The sequence below is a fragment of the Capra hircus genome, chromosome 5 (genome assembly GCF_001704415.2).
Source record: "Capra hircus breed San Clemente chromosome 5, ASM170441v1, whole genome shotgun sequence".
NCBI lineage: Eukaryota > Metazoa > Chordata > Mammalia > Artiodactyla > Bovidae > Capra > Capra hircus.
Window position 1 is genome coordinate 102389949 of NC_030812.1, and position 22100 is coordinate 102412048.

Sequence of the window (22100 nt, forward strand, 5' to 3'; positions counted from 1 at the left end):
GCTTTTCAGTATCAAGTATCTATCATATTGCTATGGCATTTAGATAAGAAAAGCATACACGGTCATACCTGCTACACAGAATTATAAGTGGTGAGATAGTAATTTTGTAAGCAACTAAAAGCTCTCTATTAAAAAAAAGAAAGAACTCATGTGAGTATGTTGTGTGCTAATCTGAGGAGGATATGAGACCCAGAAGGCTGAGCCTGGTTGCTGTGTATTTATATGTGCTGTGATGAAAAGTGGCTTCCGTGTGGACGTGCTCAATGGCTTACAGCCCTTGAGGTTTCCAGTTTCTGCTGTGATAGCGATTCTAAACTCAGATGGGCTTGGACACCATTCTGGATTACTGTCCACGAATATAATACTTCTCTTTGCCAGCCAGCAAGCAGAGGCCAGCTGGAACAGCGCCCTTTAAGGCTCCCGTGGTGTATACCTCAGACTCTGGTGGGAAAGATTGATTATAGTTGGAATACAATATACATGGCCCCAATTAAAAATATTGAACCAGAAGGGCTACTAGAAACCCTCATTCTTCAGCTAAAGAATAATTTGACCCCATGTTTTAGTTCTTCTTTAGTTATTCTGAAAGAAAGAAACAAAAGCAAAACCTAGGAATTCCTATATAGCATGCGTGCTAAGTCGCTTCAGTGTCCGACTCTGTGCGACCTTATGGACTGTAGCCCCTCAGGCTCCTCTGTCAATGGAGATTCTCCAAGCAAGAATACTGGAGTGAGTATACTGTGCCCTCCTCTGGGACACCTTTCTGACCCAAGGATCGAAGCCGCATCTCCTGTGTCAACTTAATCTCGTTTTATATTTTTAAGGTATATGTGCTTTTATTATATTCTAAAATACCTAACTTGGGGACTTTCCCTTGGCAGTCCAGGGTTAAGACTACATACGTCCAATGCAGGGAGTGTGGGTTTGATCCCTGGTTGGGGAACTAAGATCCTGGCATGCCGCAGGGTGCAGCCAGAATAAATAAATAAAATACAAAATTTTAAATAGTTTTAAAGTTCTTTCCAAATCTTCAAGTAATATTGAGATGCTGATAAAGAAATTGGATTTTTTTCAGCATGGATGGTCAGGGATAATATGAACTTCATCAGAATCTTAAACTTTTTTGCATCAAAGGATACTCTAAAGCAAGTGAAAAGAAATGAGAAACAGAAAAGAGAGAGAAAATACTCATAAATCATTTATCTGGTAAGGGTCTAGTATCCAGAATATATCAAGAATTCTTATAACTAAACAATAAAAAGACAACTCAGTTTAAAAATGGGCAAAGAATATGAACAGACATTTGTCTAAAGAATATATGCAAATAGCCAATAAGCACATGGAAAGATGTTCAGCATCTTTAGTCTTTGGAAATGCAGATCAAAGTCATAATGACATACCACTTCACATGCACCAGGATGGCTGTAACCAAAAAAAGGAGTAAACAAATGTTAGTGAAGATGTGGGGAAATTGAAATCCTCATGCGTGGTTAGTGGGAACGTCAAACAGCGCAGCCCCTGAAGAAAGCAGTTTGGCAGTTTCTCATAGTTAAGCAGTTATTATAGTAGGACCCAGCAGTTCCACCCCTAATTATGTACTGAAAAGAGCTGATGTATATGTTCACACGAAAACCTGTACACACATATTCATCACATTATTATCACTGACAAACAGTGGATGACCCAACTGACAAATGGATAAATAAAATATTAATATTCATAAAATGAAATATTCAGCCATAAAAAGAAATGAAGTACTGATACTTGCTATACAGCATGGATGAACTTTGAAAATGTGGTGCTGAGCGAAAGAAGCCAGACACAAATGGCCACGTAATGTCTGCTTCCATTTATGTGAGATGCCCAGAAGAGGCAAATCCATAAAGACAGAAAGTAGATTGGTGGTTGGTGGGGATGAGAGGAGGGTTGAATTGGGGGTGACGGCTGAGAGGTGTGGGGTTTCTGGTTAGCGTGATGGAGGTATTGGGGCATTAGTAGTGGGCGTGGTTGCACAACATTGCGAGTGTACTAAAATTCACCAAATCTGCAGACTTGAATAAAGAGTGAGTAGGTATGCTCACAAAGTTAGAGAAACAGAACCCAATAAATATCCACACGTGCTCAGATTCATAGGTTCAGTTAGAGGGTGTGATGCCATTGTCTTTTCTCCTGTTAGAATCCCAGCTGGTTCAGGAAGAGTTTATTGTTTCACTTGCTGGAATACTTGTTGCGAAAAAGAAGTCTCACCTACTTTGTTTGTACTTACAAGCCTAGATTTGGCAACTCTTCACAAGAGGGAGAAAAATTACCAAGACAAGTTATTTGAGAGGGTTGTGTAAAGCTAATTAGCCACTTGGCAGCCTTGGGGCAACCCCTGGCCAGATCAAGGCACAACAGGAGTGAAGAACTCCAATTTCTCCACTGAAAACCAGTGCCAGGCATCAAAAGGGGGGAAAAAACTCAGGCTGCCACACACTAGTTCAAGATTTTTGAGAGAGAACCATGAAGTGTAAAAGCTGAGAAGCAGGAAATAGAAGACTTTAGGCCGTTATAACAGGGAAAGAAGAGGAGGAAGCAGTAACACAAGACACAAAAGAAAGATAAGAAGTAAGAGGAGGGCAAGACTAGAGAGAGCAGAGATGAGGCTGGGGGCTCTGCAGGCCTGGCCAGCCCTCCGCCTCTCTCCCTGACCTGTGCTGAGCCTGTGCTCCCAGCTGATAGACCTCTCTGGTAGGTGACTTCCGCACTCCTTCCCTTCCTGGACTTAAACAGGCATCCCGGGTCTGAAATACTGAGTTGGCCCAAATGTTCATTCAGGATCTTTTGTAGGATCTTATGGCAGAGGATGAGATAGTCAGACGGCATCCCAGACTCCATGGGCATGAATTTGAACAAACTCCAGGAGATGGTGAAGGACAGGGAACCCTGGCGTGCTGCAGCCCATGGGGTTGCAAAGACTCAGACACCACTTAGCGACTGAATGACAATGACAGCAAATGCCTAGTTTTGTTGTAGTGCTTGATTTTTTTTTTAATAATCCAGAATTTGTGGAACCTGAAAATTCTTAATCTTGATGACCTTCTTTAAGAAAAAGAATTCAAAAATATCTTACACGTTTTATAACAACGTATGATCATGTGAGCACGTTGCTAAATGTATGACCATGTGAGCACGTTGCTAGTTCCCACCTCCACCCCTACACACACACACACCCACACACACCCACACCCACCCACCCACACCCATACCCTTGCAGAGGAAGAGCCTCAGACTAAATGAAGCTGGGTGAACTTCATGGCAAATCACCTTCTTCCTGGGAGTACTGGGGGCAACTCAGAGCTTTATTTTTGAAACTTGCTATAGACTTAATTTAGTTAAAATCCGATCAAGATGGGCAAAGGCCAAAATTTCCCACCCCTAGCTCAAGGCTAGAGGCTTGAGCTTGAGAGTGTATGTCTTAAAACTGGTTAAAAGCTCTTACTCAGATTTTAAGAAGTTAGGTATAGATAGGCTTATATAAAATATTTGCTCGTATGTAAATATTTCTTAAGTGGCCTCAAGGAAGTACATGTTTGATGCTTTTTTACGGATATTTTTTCTTATAATCTGCACAACAGCCTGCAAGATGGCTAGTATTTTGCCTCTTGACTGAAAGAAAAACACACAACCTAAAAATGGCAAATGCAGTTTTAATTCAGGGCCTTTACTGAGGAACGTAGCCTGGAAGACTGCCTCTTGGGTGGCTCTGAGGAAGGCTCCAAAGAGATCAGGGACATATTAATATGTGAATGTTTCTTGCTTGGAAAAAAGCATGTAGTTGAACTTCAGAGAGTCTTCCCCAGGTGGCTCAGACAGTAAAGAATCTGCCTGCAGTGCAGGAGACCGGATTCAACCCCTAGGTCAGGAAGCTACCTCTGGAGAATGCCACGGGCAGAGCAACCTGTAGGCTACAGTCCGTAGGGTCGCAAAGAGGTGAACACAACTGAGTAGGTAACACACACTTTGAGCATCAAAAGATTACTGCCAGTCACAAAGAGCAGACGTCTCAAGTGAATGATTTTAGTGCCTTTCTGTGTATGTGAAGACGCAAGAATCTGGACTCATTGTAACTGTCCCTTAGATATACATCTGAACTATCTAGGCCAGTATCCAAAGCACAGAACCCTTCCAGTTTTTCTCCATCCTGAATTCCCCCCTAGGTGCACTGTTGGTGGGCAGCTGCAGTGGCTGCTGGCATGGTCCTTGAAGAACTAGAATGTGGGAGGGGCCACATTCTTTTCTTTACATCCCTACCTTAGACGTGAAGAAATCAAGGTACAAAGAATCTAAGTGATTTGCCCAAGCGGCAAAGCTAAATTTCTCAACCAGATTACTCTTCATTCCTGAGTCTAGCTAATCTGGCTACAAGTTGCCACCATGTGGTTTGCTAATTTACACAGATTTACAATGTGATAAAAAAAAAAAACCACTCTCTGAATGTAAGCCTCAGGCTGCTATCTTTGCTAGGAAAGGCATTTCTGTGTGTTCAAGTGCCTGAGGGTTGATCAACATCTGTTGTCCTGTTCCACTAGTCAACAGTGACTAGTGACTAGGCTGCGAGTCAACAGCCTTAACATTCTTTCAGTCTATAAATTCTGTTATAACAAAAAAACTGTGACCATTTGCACAATCTGTAGTAGTACAGAAAAGACTGTAATTGTGCAGACAAACATTCACAAATCGTTCGGAGCATCTGATCAGGCTTGAGGTAGTCCTGAGGGCTAGCCCCTGATCCAGGGTGGCGGGGGTAGGGTGGTGGGGTGCTGACTTTTTCTAGGCTCAGAAGCCAGTGAGTACCTCTTCCCGGTGGGGTCATACAAGGGAATGTGGCTTCAGGTCGGTCTATTGTCTCATCATAACATCATAACTTCCTCATCATAACAGCCTCAGCACCAGTTTGCACGCATGATTGCCAGCTTGTATCATTGGCATTAATCTTAACATGGCCTTGCCTGTTAACTGCTAAGAGCCCCTGGCTTGAGTGGAACAATAAAAAACTGACTTTTGATGGGACTTTGGGTGCAGTTCAGGTTTAGGTTGTTTGGGTTAAGTGACTAAAAAAAACTAATATTTCCTTTTTTTAATTTTTTTTGGTCACACCATTCCACTCGGCTTATGAGAGTTTAGTTCCCCAGCCAACGTTTGAACTTGGGTCTCAACATTAAGAGCACCAAGTGCTAACCACTGGACCTCCAGGGAATTCCCATTAAAAAAAAAAAAAAAAACTTTGTAACCTTCATAAGAGCCTTTTTCCTTTCTCACAGATAACAGCCATTTACTAGTTTGCCCTTAAAATGCCCCCTCTGTTCTATTCTGAGGACGTTTTCATCATTTATCCCTGAATTCTGTTCTACAGTCATCAAAACGTTTAAGATACTGAGCTGGAGGTCCCTTTCAGAAATGAATTGCACCCTAAGAAGATAGGCAGGGGGCGTCCCCAAGAACTGATGAAGAAAGAAAGAACAAGGAGTACCTAAATTTAGCAGAGATGAAGTTTTCAAATGGTTTTAGATAGGATGATAAGCAGATGTGGGCGTGCATGTGTCTGTGAACAGATAATCAGAGAATAACATAGCCGTAGCTTTAAAAGTGCACAGCTAGTGACTAGTGAGGCTTCCCTGGTGGCTCAGTAGTAACAAATCCACCCGCAATGCAAGAGATGCAGGTTCAGTCCCTGGGTCGGGCAGATCCCCTGGAAAAGGAAATGGCAGCCCACTCCAGTGTTCTTGCCTGGAGAATTCCGTGGACAGAAGGGCCTGGCGGGCTACAGCCCATGGGGTCAAAACAAGTCGAACATGACTGAGTGACTGAACGACAGCAATGCCTAGTGATGTATTTGCTGGCCTCCGCCAGGTGCCAAGGCCTGTAACAGGAGTGTCAGCACAGAAATCAAGTGATATGGGTTCTAACTGGGGCTCTGCTCTATTAACCTGAGGCAAGCCAGTTAGCCCCTTTGGGCTTTGCTTTCTTCTCTCTCTAATGAAGGGTTTGGAGTCAGTGATTTATAAGGTTTCATGGGTTCAAAGAATCTGAATCCTAGGAATAACCATTCAGCATGTGACTCAGCCTGAGCCACAGAGGACTGTTGGAGTGGGGCAGCTGTGTTGTCTCCTGGGCCATACCATCAACAAGGCTTAATCTGCTGAATAGAGACAGGACCATTGTGAACATATTCCAGAGGTGAGCGTCACCCCACCTCCAGGTCCAAAATGTCCTGGTGTTCCCCCAGCTGACAGTGTGGTCAGTAACCAATCAGTCACCTATCACCACAAAGAGCCAGAGTCACACAGGGCTTCACTCTCCTTCCTATCTCCATTCGTCCTCCTTTCCTCTGTGTAGCTCTTCAGTATGAGGAATTTCCACTTTGGTGAAAGAAATGTGAATGGCAGTTCTTCACAGCAGAAATAATCATGAGAAAGCTAGCATGTGGAAATATGTGATAAAAAATAAACTGTCAAAGCCAATAAGCCATTAGACGGCCACTTCCCTGGCCATCTAGTGGTTAAGACTCCGCACTTCCAATTAAGGGAGTGTCCCTGGTTGGGGAGGTAAGATCCCACATGCCACGTGACCAAAGATAATAAATAATGCCAATAAGCCATGTTCAAAAGCAGTCCTGTTTTATATTCTAGTCTGTGATTCTTAGGAAAATTGAACTGAAACTTGATCCTGAAAGTGGCCTGCCATTGTCCAAAGCAAAATACCCATTATCTGTGGGAATGGTTTTTTCATAGTTTAGAAAAATTTCAGCATCCAGATGATATAAGGCTGAAACAGGTTTTTCCATCCATCCTTTTTAGCTAGAAATTCCAGAGTTGCCATAATTTTGTCAGTGAACTAGCCCTAAGAGCAGTGATGGACGGACATAGCCTTTTGGGGGGAATCCGCTGTCTCCCATCCCTTTACCTCTGACGATAAGTATGAATTTTGAGTTTGAGATTGGTTTCAGTCATTTTACTCTAAGGAGCCCGTTGACCCTGTGAACCAGATCTTCTCACAAGAGGTGAGGGTGAGTTGACCTGGGCTGGGAGTATGTTAACCCATTGCTGAGGGCTGAGGCAGAAGTGGGTAGACCGGAAACAGGTGATGAGCTCAGGTTATTTCTGGCTGCACTGGGTCTTCACTGTTGCACGGCGTTTCTCTCGACGCAGTGAGCGGGGGCTACTCTCTAGTTGCATTTCTCGGCTTCTCCTTGCAGTGGCTTCTTCTGTGCAGAGCATGGGTTCTGGGGCTTTCAGGCTTCAGTGGTTGTGACACATAGGCTCTAGAGCACAGCCTCAGTAGTTGTGGCACCTCGGCTTAGTTGCTCCATAGCATGTGGGATCTTCCTAGCCCAGGAATCAAACCCATATTTCCTGCATGGGCACAGGCAGATTCTTTACCTCTGAGCCACCAGGGAAGTCCAATCCTCTTGATTTTTCCCCCTATTATATCAAATTCTGACTCTGTCTGGTTTTCCAAACCTTCCTGCCCTGTCTTGTAGTCAGCCCGGTCTAGTGACATGACTGCTCCATGCCCTCTCCTGCCTCTGGGTCTTTAGTACATAATTCTCCCTTGGAACTCCCTTCCCTTGTTTCTCCTCTGCTCTGTTCACTATTGACCTCTTGTCTTCTCCAACCTCTACAACGTTGGCATTTCCATCACTTAGCATTTACACAACATCATTGCTTGGTATTCTTTTCTCTCTAAAATGCTCCTTCAGAGTCTGAAAGCATCTCTTACAACTCTGCCGTAGTCTCCTTTCGCCTAATGCATTGCTGACCACATAATGGATGCTCAATACATATTTTATTCACTCCCCAGGATACTGAGTATTTGTTCTTTCATTCTTTTATTCTCTCATCCATTCAACAAATATTTTTGAGAACTTTTTTGTATCAGGAGCTCTACAAGGCACTTGCGGTACAGTGTGGGGGAAAAGAGACAAAAATCTTGCCTTCAAAGACCAATAAGTAGAATATACAGCACGTTGAAGAGTAGTAAGTGCCAAGGGAAAATGGGAAAGATGAAGTAGAAAAGAAAAACAGGAAGTGTCTGTTGGTGGCATACAGGGTGGGGCAGCATGTGCGATCTCAAGATACCGGTCAGGGAAGGCCCCACCGATAAGGTGACGTTTCAGTAAAAACCTGAAGCCCTGGAGGTACTTGAGCTCATCGGTAAAAGAGCATCCCAGGCCAAGAACGTATTAATGTGAAGGCTGTAAGGTTTGCACAAGCCTGCCATTCCGGGAAGGGTGGCCCAGAGTCAGAGATGAGTCAGAGAGCGGTGGGGGAGGGGCGAGCAGCTCGGTCTGGCATTCTGGTTGGACTTCAGCTCCTGCAGAGCAGAGCGTGACTGAAGGCCCTGGGGGAGATGAGTCAGGAGACGACAGTAATAACACAGGCCAGGGATGGTGCCAACATGGACCAGGGGCAGAAGTGGTCAGATTCTGGGTTCACTTTGCAGGTAGAACAGACAGAGTTTGCTGACAGATGAGGTTGCCTGGGGGAGGGGAGGGGCTCAGGAGCAGGGGAAGGTGGCAGGGCCTCAGCCTTGTGTGAGCAGAAGGGCTGAGCAGAAAGCTTTGCTGAAATGAGGAAGCCAGGGGAGGAGCAGGCTTGCTGAGAGAAGGACATCAGCAATTGAGTTTGGGGCCTGTTACGTCTGAGGTGTCCCGTTAGGCAGGTACCCACTCCACATTGCACACGAGTGTGAAGTTCTGGGGAGAGCCTCGATGGGAGGTGGACCTGCAGGAGCCATCGGCACTCGCTGTGTTTGAGGCCAGTCAGTTGAGGTTGCTGGGCAGGCCTCTGTTAAAGGAGAGGTTGATGCCATCTCATGCTCACTGAGCATCTGATATGGACCAGGTTGAAATATGAGCCAGGACCTAGATACTCTACTAGTGAAACTGAGGACCAAAAGCAGTAACTCATCAACCAGCCTAAGGGGGACAGCTAGTAAGTAGCAGAACTGGGATTCAGGCTGTCAAATCTCATCTTAACCTCAGAGTTGGTGTTCTTCTAACCATCCAGTGCCTTAATTTAACCGTATGTTGCATTTTAGAGAAAGTGCTCTTGGCAAGCCAGAGTCAGCATCTTTCTAAAATAAATACACAATGACTCTTCTTTTAAAGTGAAGATGGGAAGAAAATCCCTCAGTCATTTGATTGTCACATGGAAAGAAGATTAGATTTGGAACCCCTGATACCACTTTCATCAGAATTTCTCAGATAAGACCTAATTTACAGACTCCCTCTATGTGAATCTGCATGTGTGTGTGTGAGACTTTGTGACTGCTTACAATATTTTAGGCTGTGCTGACTACTTTATATGCAATATCCCCTTTAGCCCTTACATAATCACTGGAGCAGGTCCTGTCCCCATTTTACAGATGAGGAAACTGACACTCAAACCGCTGTTAAGTGCCAGTTACTGTAGATCAACCCATCAGAAAATGAAGTAAGCAGGATAGCATGCTATGGGAGATCCAAAGACACAGAAGGACTTTGGGAAAAGAGATTGTGAACTTGTGATAGTTTTAATAAGGAACACTAGTGTAAGGAATGGCAACTTGTGTTACATAATGATTTTGCCAAATGAGACTTTGTCCTAAGCGCCATGTATTTAAGGCATGAGTCCATAATGCGCAGGGTCATGAATTAATTGTGGTCTACAGTAACCCTAAAGAAGGAGACACTTGAACTGAGTGTTTTTCAAGAATGGGTAGGGCTTCACTTGGTTAGAGGGGTGGTTGAAGACGGTGTCCCACCCAAAGGGACTGGCATGAGTGAAGGTCTAGAGATTAAAGACATTAAGACATGTTTTGTTTGGATTCTTTTTGGGGGGGGGGCGGTGTTGTGGTTTGTGTGTTTGGTTGGGTTTTTCTTTTTTTGGCCACACCACATTCCATGTGGGATCTTAGTTCCCTGACCAGGGATTGAACCCTGAAGGGCCCTCGGCAGTGAGAGCGCAGTCCTAACCTGTGGACCACCATGGAATTCCCGACACAAGGCATGTTTGAGCAGAAACTAGCATATCAGTTAGCTGGAGGAGGAGGGTGGAGGCTTTGCCCAGAAATGTAGTTTAGAAGGTAGACCTTGAATCTTGGACTTGGGAGCTGATGCTATGTGGAGTGGTCAGGTAGAATCACTGATGGCTTCTGAGCAGGAGTGGCAGGGAGAGCCCCCTGGTGGAGGATGTCAGAGGAAGCAGCTACAGGCAGAGATGAGGTCGTGGCAAGACTTGAAGGGGGAGCACTTGAGGGCCTTCCCTGCAGAGGTAGCATGGGAAAAAAGAGGATGCGATGGTGGCGAGAGACATTGGAAAGGAGGAATCGGCAGGACTTGGGGGAAATCCATGGTGGTCCTTATGGCTGAGAACTCTGGACTTCCACTTCAGGGAGCATGGGTTCAATCCCTAGTTGCAGGAACTAAGATCCTGCAAGCCTTGTGGTGCACAAACCAGGATTTGGTGACTAGATTTGGGCACTGAGGAGAAAGGGAAGAGGCGGAGATAACTTCAAGCCTTTGAGTGTCACTGTGTGGCCCGGAGAGCAATAACATCATTAATCAACAAAAGAAGCTGAGAGAAGCCTGATTCAGGGGAAAGCCCATGTCTTATTTACACAGAGTTAGAGATGGTGCAAGATATCAAACTGAAAATGCCCCGCCAGGAAGTGGAAACGTGGAACTGAAACCTGAGAGGTCAGGATTAAAGATGTGAGGTTGTCTTTGGCATAAAGATCACGTTAAATTACATGAGAGTTGGGGTTTCCAATGAGATGGTGTAGAGAGCATAGCAGAGGATCGGGACTGACTCTGGAGGTCAGCCATGTTTAGGAGTCAGAAGAAAACGCCTTCAGTGAAAGAGGCAAAGGAGAGGTTGGTGCAATTTGTAGCAACCCTTTGCCAAGTCAAAGCTCAAAGCAAGCAGAGAGTAAGAGTGAACATTTAGGGATTTTCGCAGGAGTTCAATAGTGCCACATCATCCAAGCGCATGACTTTGTACTTTACTGAAGTATTGGTCCATAGCAGATGGGAAATTTTAAAAACTGATCTGCACCACCAGCTGAGAAGTGCTGCTCAGCGGGTGAATGAGCCAAACAGTCTGCTCCTAGGTACATACCCAAGAGAATAGAAAACATGCGTCACAAGAGTGTTCACAGCAGCCTTCTTCTTAATACCCCCAAAGTAGAAACAACCAAGATGTCCATCAGCTGATGGTTGCATAAATGAAGTATGATCTGTCCAAACAAAGGAATATTATTCAGCCATAAAAAAATAATGGCGTGCTGCTACATGGTACAGCATAAATGAACCTCAAAAACATGACACTGAGTGAAAGAAGCTAGAAACAGAAGTCCACATATGGTATGACTCCGTTTTTATGAAATACCCAGAAGAGGCAAATCTGTAGAGTCAGAAAGTGACTTTGTCACCAGAGCCTGGAGAGTGACCACTAACATGAATGGGGTTTCTTGGGGGCGGGGGAGGGGGCAGGGGATGAAAACATGCTGGAATTTAGACATTCCAGTGGGGACATTACACAACCTTATGAATGTACTAAAAGCCACCGCATCCTACACTCTGATGAATTTGATGGTATGTGAAATACATCTCAATAGAATAAGAAAAAAAAGAGGGAAACTGATATCTCAAAACCAAGGACAGAGAAACCCCCCCCCCAAAAAAAAAAAAGAAAATACAGAAGGAGGGACTTCCCTAGTGGTCCAGTGGCTAAGACTCCGCCCTCCTGGTCAGGGGGCCTGGGTTCAATCCCTTGTCAGGGAACTAGATCCCACATGTTGAAACTGAGACTCAGTGCTGCCAAATAAATAAATTAAAAAAAAAAAAATACAGAAGGAGCAGTTGAGGAAAGGAGGGAGGAAGAAAAGCCTGTTGATTTAGGGTGCTTTAACCAGGAAGATTAAGCCAGAACACCATTCCGTGTCAGCATTTCTCCAAGTGTAGTTCATGAACTCCTTTGGGTCCCTGAGAACTTTAAAGTTATTTTCAGAATAAAATTAAAATGTTATTTGCTTTTGTCATTGGCACTTGACAGTGCAGAAGTGATGGTGGGTAAAACTCTGCTGGTCCCTAAGCATGAGTGAAGGTGCGGACACCAAACTGAACCAGCATACCCTACATTCTTCACCACCATGCAGTCAGTCAAAAAAGGGCAGATCCAGGACTTCCCTGGCAATGCAGTGGTTAAGAATCCACCTTCCAGTGCAGGGCACATGGGCTTGATCTCTGGTCCAGAAACTGAGATCACACACGCCTGGGGGCAGTTAAGCCCGTGTGCCACAAGTAGAGAAGGACTCGAGCCCCAACTGCTAAGTCCGAGTGCCACAGCAAAGATCCAATGCTGCCAGAAAATAAATGCTAAAAAAAACAAGGCAGGGGGTGCGCAAATCCATCCACTGTCCACTCATTGGAAAAGACCCTGATGCTGGGAAAGATTGAAGCCAGGAGGAGAAGTGGGGGGCAACAGAGGATGAGATGGTTGGACGGCATCACTGACTCAATGGACATGAATTTGAACAAACTCCAGGAGATAGTGAAGGACAGGGAAGCCTGGTGTGCTGCAGTCCATGGGGTCACAAAGAGTCAGATACGACTGAGCAGCTGAACAACCACCAAAGAGTGTCCTGCATGAAGCATAAAATCTCAACCCTGAGTACATGTCTTCTTAACATTCTGTTTGAAGAAATGAGACACGTGCATGGAACGCCCTCTGTCCCAAAGCAGAAGTGTCTCAAGGCAAAGCACCTGTGCACTGGCTGACACTGCGCGTTGAACTGACAGCTTCTCTTTCACAGAACACCATTTTCAGGTGAAGGAATGACTGATAGACATACTGGTTGTTTAGACTGGGCATTTGGCAGATAGTTTCTTGGAAATGTGCAAAGTGAGTCTGTCACTTCGAGGAACATAACTGACAGTGTTTGCAATCAATGATAAATTTCAAGTGAAAATTTGAATTTTGCAAAACTTGTATTTGCTACCATGAGCTAGACAATTTCCCATTTTATAAAGACTTTTCTGCTGAAAATCAATGGTAATACTAAGAAATGTGATTTTTTTTTTTTTTTTGGATATTGTATTATAAGGATGTCTCAAGATTGAAAGATCTCCCTAACTCAGTGAACCAATATTTTACCAATGACCAATGCACACTGTTAAAAAACCAGACCTGGCTAAAAGATCTATATATAGCTCCAGAGAGACCTGTGGATTTTAATGTAACAGTGTGAAAAGCTCATTGATATAATTTCAAATTCCATGTTACAGCTAACCTTTAAGAAACTACTTATTTGCTGAGTTTTTATTTTCTGTATGTTATCAAAGACAGAATACCCAAAATTATCTGAAAAGGTTATTAAGATTCTCTTTTCAGCTGTATATCTTTGTGAAGCCAGATTTTTTTTTCATATATTTTGGCCTAAATGACATATTACAACAAACTGAATTCAGAAGCAGTTTTGAGCATCCAGCCGCCTTCTATTTAGCAAAGGCCAGATAGCTGTTAAAAAAAAAAAAATCCCATTCTTTTCATTAAATAGTTTTGTTTTTATTTAAATGGTTAACTTAGAAAATATAGCTGTTTTCATTGAGTACATTATTTGTATTAATGTGTAATAGGTTTATTATTTTTTTCATGAATTAATAATTTTAAAACTTTTAATTTTCTTTTCTTTTCTTTTGCCTGTGCCACATGGCATATGGGATCTTAGTTCCCCAAACAGGAATCAAACCTATGGCCCCTGCAGTAGAAGGCTTTTAAGAGTGTAAAGTGATGCTAATTAACAAGGACTCCTGTATAGCACAGGAAGATATATTTAATATCTTACATTAATAATAACCTATAATGGGAAAGAATCTAAAAAAGAATATATATATACACACACACACATATATATAACTGAATCAGTTTGTGTATACCTGAAGCTAACACAACATTGTAAATTAACTCTATTTCTTTTTTTTTTTTTCATGATTCTTTAAACAGCAGTGCTGAGACCAAAACGTTTGACAGTGGCTACTGTATATGTGCTGAGGGTGTTCTCTGAACTCTTGGTGTGGTGTTGGAGGTGGTTGTCTTCTTTTTGGTAAAACCAGTGTCAATACCTGGCTAAGACAACACATAGCAGTTCTGGTTCTGTCTTCTTCCTCACACCTGCCAAAACATGCTCTGTTTTCACTTCATCAAGGTCACATGAACCATTGCCTGATCAAACAGGGTCGTATCATATTCCCAGAGAGCCCAGAAATAGCAACACAGGATGAGAGGCAAAGAAATTCACCAGACTTGAATGAAAGCAGTCCATTTCTGTTTCTTCACATGGAACTTCAGGGCCTTTTAGGATTAATGAGTAATTTCACAACCTTTAGATCCCAGAGAGGGATGAACTCCACTAGCAATCTCAGTTAATAGATCCGAGTTTCTGACTCAGACGGCAGTGGGGCCTGAGGAGACGTCCGGCGACAAGCTGGGGAGACCAGCTGGGTACATACATTCCATGTACTGGAATCCTTGAAGCCAACGGTCTCCAACTCTTTTGACACCAGGGAGCAGTTTTGTGGAAGACAGTTTTCTCCAAAGACCAAGGCAGTGAGGGGTAGAGGGTGGTTTCAGGCTGACTCAAGCACATTACATTTATTGTGTGTTTTATTTCTATTAATATTATTATTACATCAGCTACACCTCAGATCATTGGATCCCAGAGGTTGGGGACCCCTGCCTGAAGGGGCCAAGTTCAGTGCCTCCCAGCAGTCTGCTGTAGGGTCACAGCATAGTGAGTGCCTCCCATTCTGCTCTTGGCATACCCATTCTAGTTTGGGAATCCCGAGTTTAGGGTGCAGATTTGATCTTCAACTTTCATCCGCTAATAAGTTTCTTCTGCAGGGTCCTCCTTTATTATTTTTTTTATATTTATTTCTTTATTTGGCTGTGCCAGGTTTTAGTTGTGGCATGCAATCTCTTAGTTGCTGCTTGTGGAATCTAGTTCCCTAAGCAGGGATCAAACCCGGGCCCCCTGAATTGGGAGCACAGAGTCTTAGCCACTGGACCACCAGGGAAGTCCCCAGGGTCCCCCTTCAAACAAACAATCAAATAGAAGAAACTGTTCCAGTGTGGCGGCCACATAAGCTCTAAAAAGCCTCCATACCGGGTTTAGAGAGCAAACCTCTGCCTGTTGGGTGCCACTCAGAGAAAACAGCAGCCCCGAGTCATCGAGCTCAGGGTTTTCTCCCCAGGACCTGCCCTGCACGAGGGTTTAGGAAGGCAGAGCTTCTCAGCCCTGGCTGCCCATTAGGGCCACCCAGACCTACTGCATCAGACTGGCAGGTGGGTGGGTGAGAACTGCTTCTGTTGGTTTCTTTTAGCGATTCTTCAGGTGACTGTGGCCACTGTATCAATCGTCGGCTCCCACACAGCAGCACTGAGACTCAGAAGCAGCTTGTAGGATGACACCCTCCCCCCAAACAGCACATCCCCGATGGGATGAATGGCAGCCAGGCTCCGAAGCTTGCCGAGCTGAGCAGCAGCGGGGAGCAGGGTACTGTGTTGACAACCAGCTCCAGGTTGTCACAGCAACTCGCCCAGCACAGCTCCTTCCTCCCCTTGGCAGCTTCCAGAGCCTGGAGGCCCCACTGTTCTCTCTGATGATCTTCCTGTCCTTGGTAACCTGGCCAGCTGCACTCTTTTTCTTTTTCTCCCAATTAATCCATCTCCTTATCAGTGCATTTCCTGGTGCGCAGTCAGACTTCACCTGCATGGAACTCCTCACCCAACTCAACGCCCCCCACAAACACCCAAAAATAGGAGACAGAGAAAGGGCCTTGAATGCCAGAACAGCTGTTACGAGGGCTGGGCACTAAGTCTGCAAGGAAGACACCAAGGCCTTTGTTCTTGTCTTAGATCTTGTCTGTCTGTTTGTTTTGCACCTTTAAAACAAAGTTAAGACTTTCTAAGGCCTGCTGTAAATTAGAAGTAGGAAGAGCGACTATTCTTGGCACTGAAAGATCAAGAAGTGACTGTAGATCCCTGAATAGTAAAGAAAGGGGCAGATGAGTATGGAAAATGGATATAAGGACTCAGAATGTAGGACAGTGTGGGCACACCCCAGGAAGTCCTAAAGCCATCATGCCTTTAGAACAGTTATGACCCAGATCACCAAGAAAATGTCCAGTTATATTCAATTTAAGGAGGCAGAGTAATGTGTGTTGTGTTCTTTAACTTCACGCATCCCAGATGATGAGGGGTTTCAGTGATTTCAATTGGTTAAAGGTTTTTAACCCTTTAAATGCTTTAAAGGGTAAACTCTTAGCTGTCTGGAACCTTTTTATGAGTACTCTAGGTAATTAAGATCCACCCTATTTGTTGTTTTTGTTCATTTATGCCCCTATTCCTAAAACATTAAAAATAAAAGACAAAAGATGTAAGGCATTTGGGTGTTTATATATACTTTCTAGTACTTGGGTCTGGTTCTTAGCAAATCTTGCTGCTAGTCCCACAAGATTTCTGCCCACGTGGTACGTATGAGGCTTGTCATATTCCTTTACTCATTCATCTGACTGTGAAAGGGTCACAGTTGCCTCCCTCCCCTCGACTAGCAGCCCTACGTCACTTCGCCTTAGGTGGCTAGAACATAAACCATTCCATGCCACCCCCTCCCTCGTTCTGTGCTCCATAAACAGAACGCTTGGCATGTAGTGGGCACATAATAAACATCTGTCAGATGAATGAATGAGCAAATGAGCCAGTCACCCACAGAATTATCTACAGAATCAACCGTTTGCATGAAGCTATATATTTGATAAAGAGCCTAGCCCATTATGAGAGCAGCATTCAAAGGACACCAGTAGATCCTGCCACCGCGAAGAAGATAAATGTCTAATACACTGTTGTGTGAAAAAACTAGGGTACGTAGTATACAGGTTGTGATCAGAAGTTGTTTTTTTTTATTATTATTTATTTATTTGGCTGTGCTGGATCTTAATTCCAGCACATAGCATCTTTAGTTGCAGCATGTGGGATCTAGTTCCTTGACCAGGGATCGAACCTGGGCCCCCTACATTTGGGACACAGAGACTTAGCCACAGGACCACCAGAGAAATCCCTGTGATCATAAGTATATTAAAAAAAAAAGGTTATGGGGAAAATAATTAGGAGAACATCAGCTAACGTGTAACATGATTATCCATTTACTCATTCACTTAATTCAGCCCTTTATGTATGACGCTCATCTAAGCCGTGCAGTTAAGCAAACTCACAACTATATCACCAGTGATAAACTACCTGCAACTTACAATTGAAAAGTTAAGAATTGCAGGGACTTCCCTGGCAGTCCAGTGGTTAGGACTCCAAGCTTCCACTGCTTGGTGCCTGGGTTCAACCTCTTGTCTGGGAACTAAGATCCCACAAGCCCCGAGATACAGCCAAAAATGCAAGAATTGCAGCAGCTATAAACCATGACTAACTCAAGAACACTAATTATGCAATGATAGACTGGGTTCCAAACAACAGGAGGGACCCCAACTCTACTCGTGCACTACAGGAGGAAGGTTGCCAAGCCCATCAGCCAGATTTCATGATGGCTGATGTGAGGAACACTGGCTGTGAGTCTACAGTAAAAGAAGGCAACGCGTTAATTTTAGTTTAGGAATACCCAGTGTTGTTGACCCCGTTCGGTAAGCAACCCTTGGCTGTGCATCCTCAGTTCACGGCCATCAAGAGATCCCCTGTAGTTCAGTCATAACCCTGGGACCATACCTTGAATCATGGCTTCAGAAGATATTTTTCCAGTATACCTAAATGGATTTATTAGCTTGGGCAGTGCCCAGACCTCAAGTGTGTGAGGAGTACCCACCTACTAACTGCTGTGCAACTGTGTATGCCGACAGCAACCCTGTCTGTAGCCAGGGATCATTTGTATTTATTCTCTTAATAATGTGACTGACAATACTCTGCTAGTGATGGAATTATAATAGATCATCAAGGTGTAAAACGGCGTTTCTGGGCACAGTTGGGCACTCTCAGTCCCTTTTATCATCCAAGAAAAATGCAAGAGAAAGTTCCTAGCAATATTTAATAAGTGGTAAAGGAAACGTGGTCATAGGACCCAGTTTGTATTGCCTCAATATAAAACTAATATCTCCCATGTTAAATTTGTATTTGCAAAGAGGCTTCTTTTGATAATTAGGGGTGCTATTGCTGTCTCTGTAGACATCCTTAGTATGCATGTTTTCATTCCTCTCTGGGCTGGGTGTTATGCCAGATCAACTCCCAGAACAAACCCGGGAGGGCACCAGGCACGAGTAACCCTCTATTGCTCTTTCTCCTCATCCAGGTTACCCCTTGGCTTTATTTTATCGGCGTTACCTTTTCTACAAGGACAGCTACCTCATCCACCTTTTCCACACCTTTACGGGCCTCTCAATCGCTTATTATAACTTTGGTGAGTGAACTGAGTTAGCACCACAATTACAGGGAGCCTGAGAAGGAACAGACCTGAACAAAACGTCCTGGAGGGAATCTGGTGGAGAGAGAAGTTGTGATGCTGTGGGAGCAAAGAGAGGGTTTTATGGGCAGGAACACAGCCTAGCTTCTCCCTTCATGTACATTTCTCTCCCAGATAAAAGCATTTTGAGAATGGTTACCCTTACCAGAGGGACTTCCCTGGTGGCTCAGCAGTAAAGAACCCGCCTGGCAGTGCAGGGGACGAGGGTTCCATCCCTGAGTCGGGAAGATCCCCTGGAGAAGGAAATGGCAACCCACTCCAGTATTCTTGCCTGAGAAGTCCCATGGACAGAGCCTGGCGGGCTACACTCCATAGGGTCGGTCGCAAAAGAGTCGGATACGACTTAGTGCCGAAAACAACAAAGCAACCCTTACAGACACCACTCACAGAGAGGCACCGGTCTGTCTCTGCTGGGGCTGGAACTGGCCGACAGACCCAAGCAGTCCCGCCAGGAGCATCCCTTAGGCCCAACATCCAGAAATACAGGCGCTCCCTGGCAGTCCTGTATTTTTATACAGTTAATTTTCTTCCCTTCCTCCAAATCAGGAGGCTCCTTAAAAAGAAGAAAGATCCAAATACCAAAGTTTTTTTTTTCCTTTTTTCTGTATATATTCTTGTGTTCAGAAGTGTCAGGAAGGGTGGGAATGCAAGGGGGGTGGGGGGAAAACAGGCAACAAAGTGCTGTCTGCTCCACACCCAGGAACCCAGCTCTACCACTCCCTGCTCTGCATCGTGCTGCAGTTCCTCATCCTCCGGCTGATGGGCCGAACCATCACCGCTGTGCTCACCACCTTCTGCGTCCAGATGGTAAACATGTCTCTCCCAGGGCAGCTCGGCCCACAGCCAGCCGGGCTGGGGGCGGGGGGAGGACGGGGGCTGGGGTGGAGAAGAAGCCGTGGACCGGGAGATGCACAGCGACCCTCAGCAGGAGGCTCTGGGTCAGTGTCCAGAGGCCCGGGAGCGTCCCTTGCAGGCCGCCCACCTCGCCAAGGGGCGGCCGCTGGCCCTCTGCCCTGGACCCTGCCGTCGGGGCTCTTGAGCCTGCTGGGATTAGTGCAGCCATTTGTGCACGAGGGGAGTCCCTGAAAGTCAAGGCAGGAGACCCACTTGGAATGAGCTGCAGGATGTGAGCATCTGCGTTGTCAGTTTGGGGAAGTCCCCAGCGGTCCCATGGTTGGGGCTCTGAGTTCTCACTGCCGAGGGTTCAATCCCGGGTCAGCGAGCTGGGATCCCACAGGCCATGCGGTGAGACAAAAGAAACAAAAATTAAAAAAAAATTTTTTTAATTCTTTAAATACTCAGTTTAGCTCTCACTTTGCTGAGAAACCCTGAAGACATCCCTTCCCCTTTATAGGTTCAGTTTCTAGAGCAAGAGAAAGGAAAAGAGAAGAATACCTTGGATTTCAGAGCAGGGGGAGATGCACTGTAGTGCTGGTGGGATAAATAAATACTTGCCCCTCTCCTAGGGCTACCTTCTGGCCGGATATTACAACACAGCCACCGGCACCTACGACATCAAGTGGACGATGCCACACTGTGTCCTGACCTTGAAGCTGATCGGTGAGTGGTGGATCCCCTCTGACACCCATGCCCCTCCCATCCTCCCACCCACCCTCAGTCCACTGGCCGCATCCTGTGCCCCCTCCCACCGCTCCACCCACACCTTCTCTCTCTGCAGGTCTGGCTATCGACTACTATGATGGAGGGAAGGATCAGGTAAGCACCCTCCCTCCGCAGAGAGGTGAAGGAGTTTAACCCAAAGGGAGGAGGATGGCTGTTATCATCAGGGGTGGGGCCTCCCCTCCCATCCTCGGGCTGCGTGGTGTGATCATCATTTCTGACTGCCTGGGTCCAGCTCTTGTTCACAGCCCAGAGATCAGGCCAGGGAGGCCCTCAGAAGAGGGCAGCAGCTGGCCGTGGCTGAACTTACCCCACACACACCTACTTCCCTCTGTAGCACTGACTCCTCTCCATATTGTCATCCCCTCAAAGAGGTTCTGTTTGAAGAACCCAGTTCAGTGGGGCCCTAGGGCGGGGAGCCCTCACACTGGCTCTCGAGGTCCTGAACTCTTCGTTCTCCTCTCGGCACAGAAATCCCTGACCTCCGAGCAGCAGATATATGCCATACGGGGTGTCCCCTCCCTGCTGGAAGTCGCTGGCTTCTCCTACTTCTATGGAGCCTTCCTGGTGGGGCCCCAGTTCTCCATGAACCACTACATGAAGCTGGTGCGGGGAGAGCTGACTGATGTCCCAGGGAAGATACCAAACAGGTAATCGCCCGCTTCATCAAGACCTCCGTCCAGGCCTCTCACCCGACACAAAGCCACTTCTGAAGTGACCTTCCAAAGGCCGGCCACATTCTCTGCCCTGGGCCAGGCTCTCGCCCTGTGACCGGTGGCGCTCCGTGCCTGCTCACTGCAGGGAGTGGGCACTTGTCAGCTTGGGTCACTTCCCACCATCCCTCCGAACCCTGTGGTACAAACCTCAAAATACACTTTTATGCCACAGGATTTTGCCTGAAGCAGTCATGTCCCTGCCTTTAAAACCCACCTTCCCAGTTTAAAAAATGTTGATAAATACATCAAAATCTATGTATTTCACAGTCCCATGGACTGTAGCCGGCCAGCCTCCTCAGTCCATGGGATTCTCCAGGCAGGAACACTGGAGTGGGTTGCATTTCCTTCTCCAGGGGATCTTCCCCACCTAGAGATCGAACCTGGCTCTCCCACGTTTCAGGCAGATTCTTTACCATCTGAGCTACCAGGAATCAGGAAACTGATCAAGTTACCAGGCAGATCCCTTTGCTGAGAACTTTGGCCAGCCTGTGTCTGAGCATCGATCCAGCCAGGAGAGAAGGGAGCAGATCCAAAGCTGGGCTCTGCATCGGGCTTTCAGTCCCCACGTAGCCCGAGCACACCAGGGAGACCCAGAGGTCCATTGGACCTGAGGGGAAGCACCCAGATTCAGGGTTTGCATGCTCCATCCTCCTGCCCAGCCGAGGCAGCGCTCGCCCTCGAGAAGGCCAGAGGGAGGGGCCTCTGCCATCACCTGCCATGACCCCGCGTGTCTCTTTCCAGCACCATACCTGCTCTCCGGCGCCTGGCCCTGGGCCTGGTCTACCTAGTGGGCTACACCCTGCTCAGCCCCCACATCACCGAAGACTATCTCCTCAGCGACGACTATGAAGTGAGTGCTTTGTCAGCAGCAGCGGCACAACAGCACCAGAGATACTCAGTGGCCAGGCCAGGACCCCCGTAGATAGCTGAGAGGTGGGAGCACCACCCCCAGTTGCCTGCTGGGTTTGCTCTAGACCTAAGAGTTGGCGTCCATCAGCCAGCACTGCACAGCCTCGCGGGCACAGGGCCATGCCGGGTGCGTATCAGCACCTTGACCTCCCCCTGCAGCTCAGCTTGGGCTCATTCTCTTTAACAGCCAGGCGACCCGGCCAAGCCCCTCCGGCCCTGGGCAGACGGGCACTAGGAGCTCAGGACCTGGGGAGAGATGCTGGCTCGTCTCCATCTCCTTCACTGACGATGAACGTGGACGTAAAAGCCCCCAGC

The 22100-nt window shown here is 46.1% G+C and overlaps 1 protein-coding gene across 1 annotated transcript in view; it reads left to right on the top strand.

Annotated features, from left to right (window-relative positions):
* Positions 1–22100, top strand: part of LPCAT3 (lysophosphatidylcholine acyltransferase 3) — a 33572-nt gene that overhangs the window by 9201 nt on the left and 2271 nt on the right. The window contains exons 2-7 of the mRNA XM_005680925.3: positions 18370–18477; positions 19241–19347; positions 20007–20100; positions 20219–20256; positions 20632–20810; positions 21618–21726. Of these exons, the coding sequence (XP_005680982.2) occupies positions 18370–18477; positions 19241–19347; positions 20007–20100; positions 20219–20256; positions 20632–20810; positions 21618–21726 (635 nt within the window). The remainder of the gene's footprint in view (positions 1–18369; positions 18478–19240; positions 19348–20006; positions 20101–20218; positions 20257–20631; positions 20811–21617; positions 21727–22100) is intronic.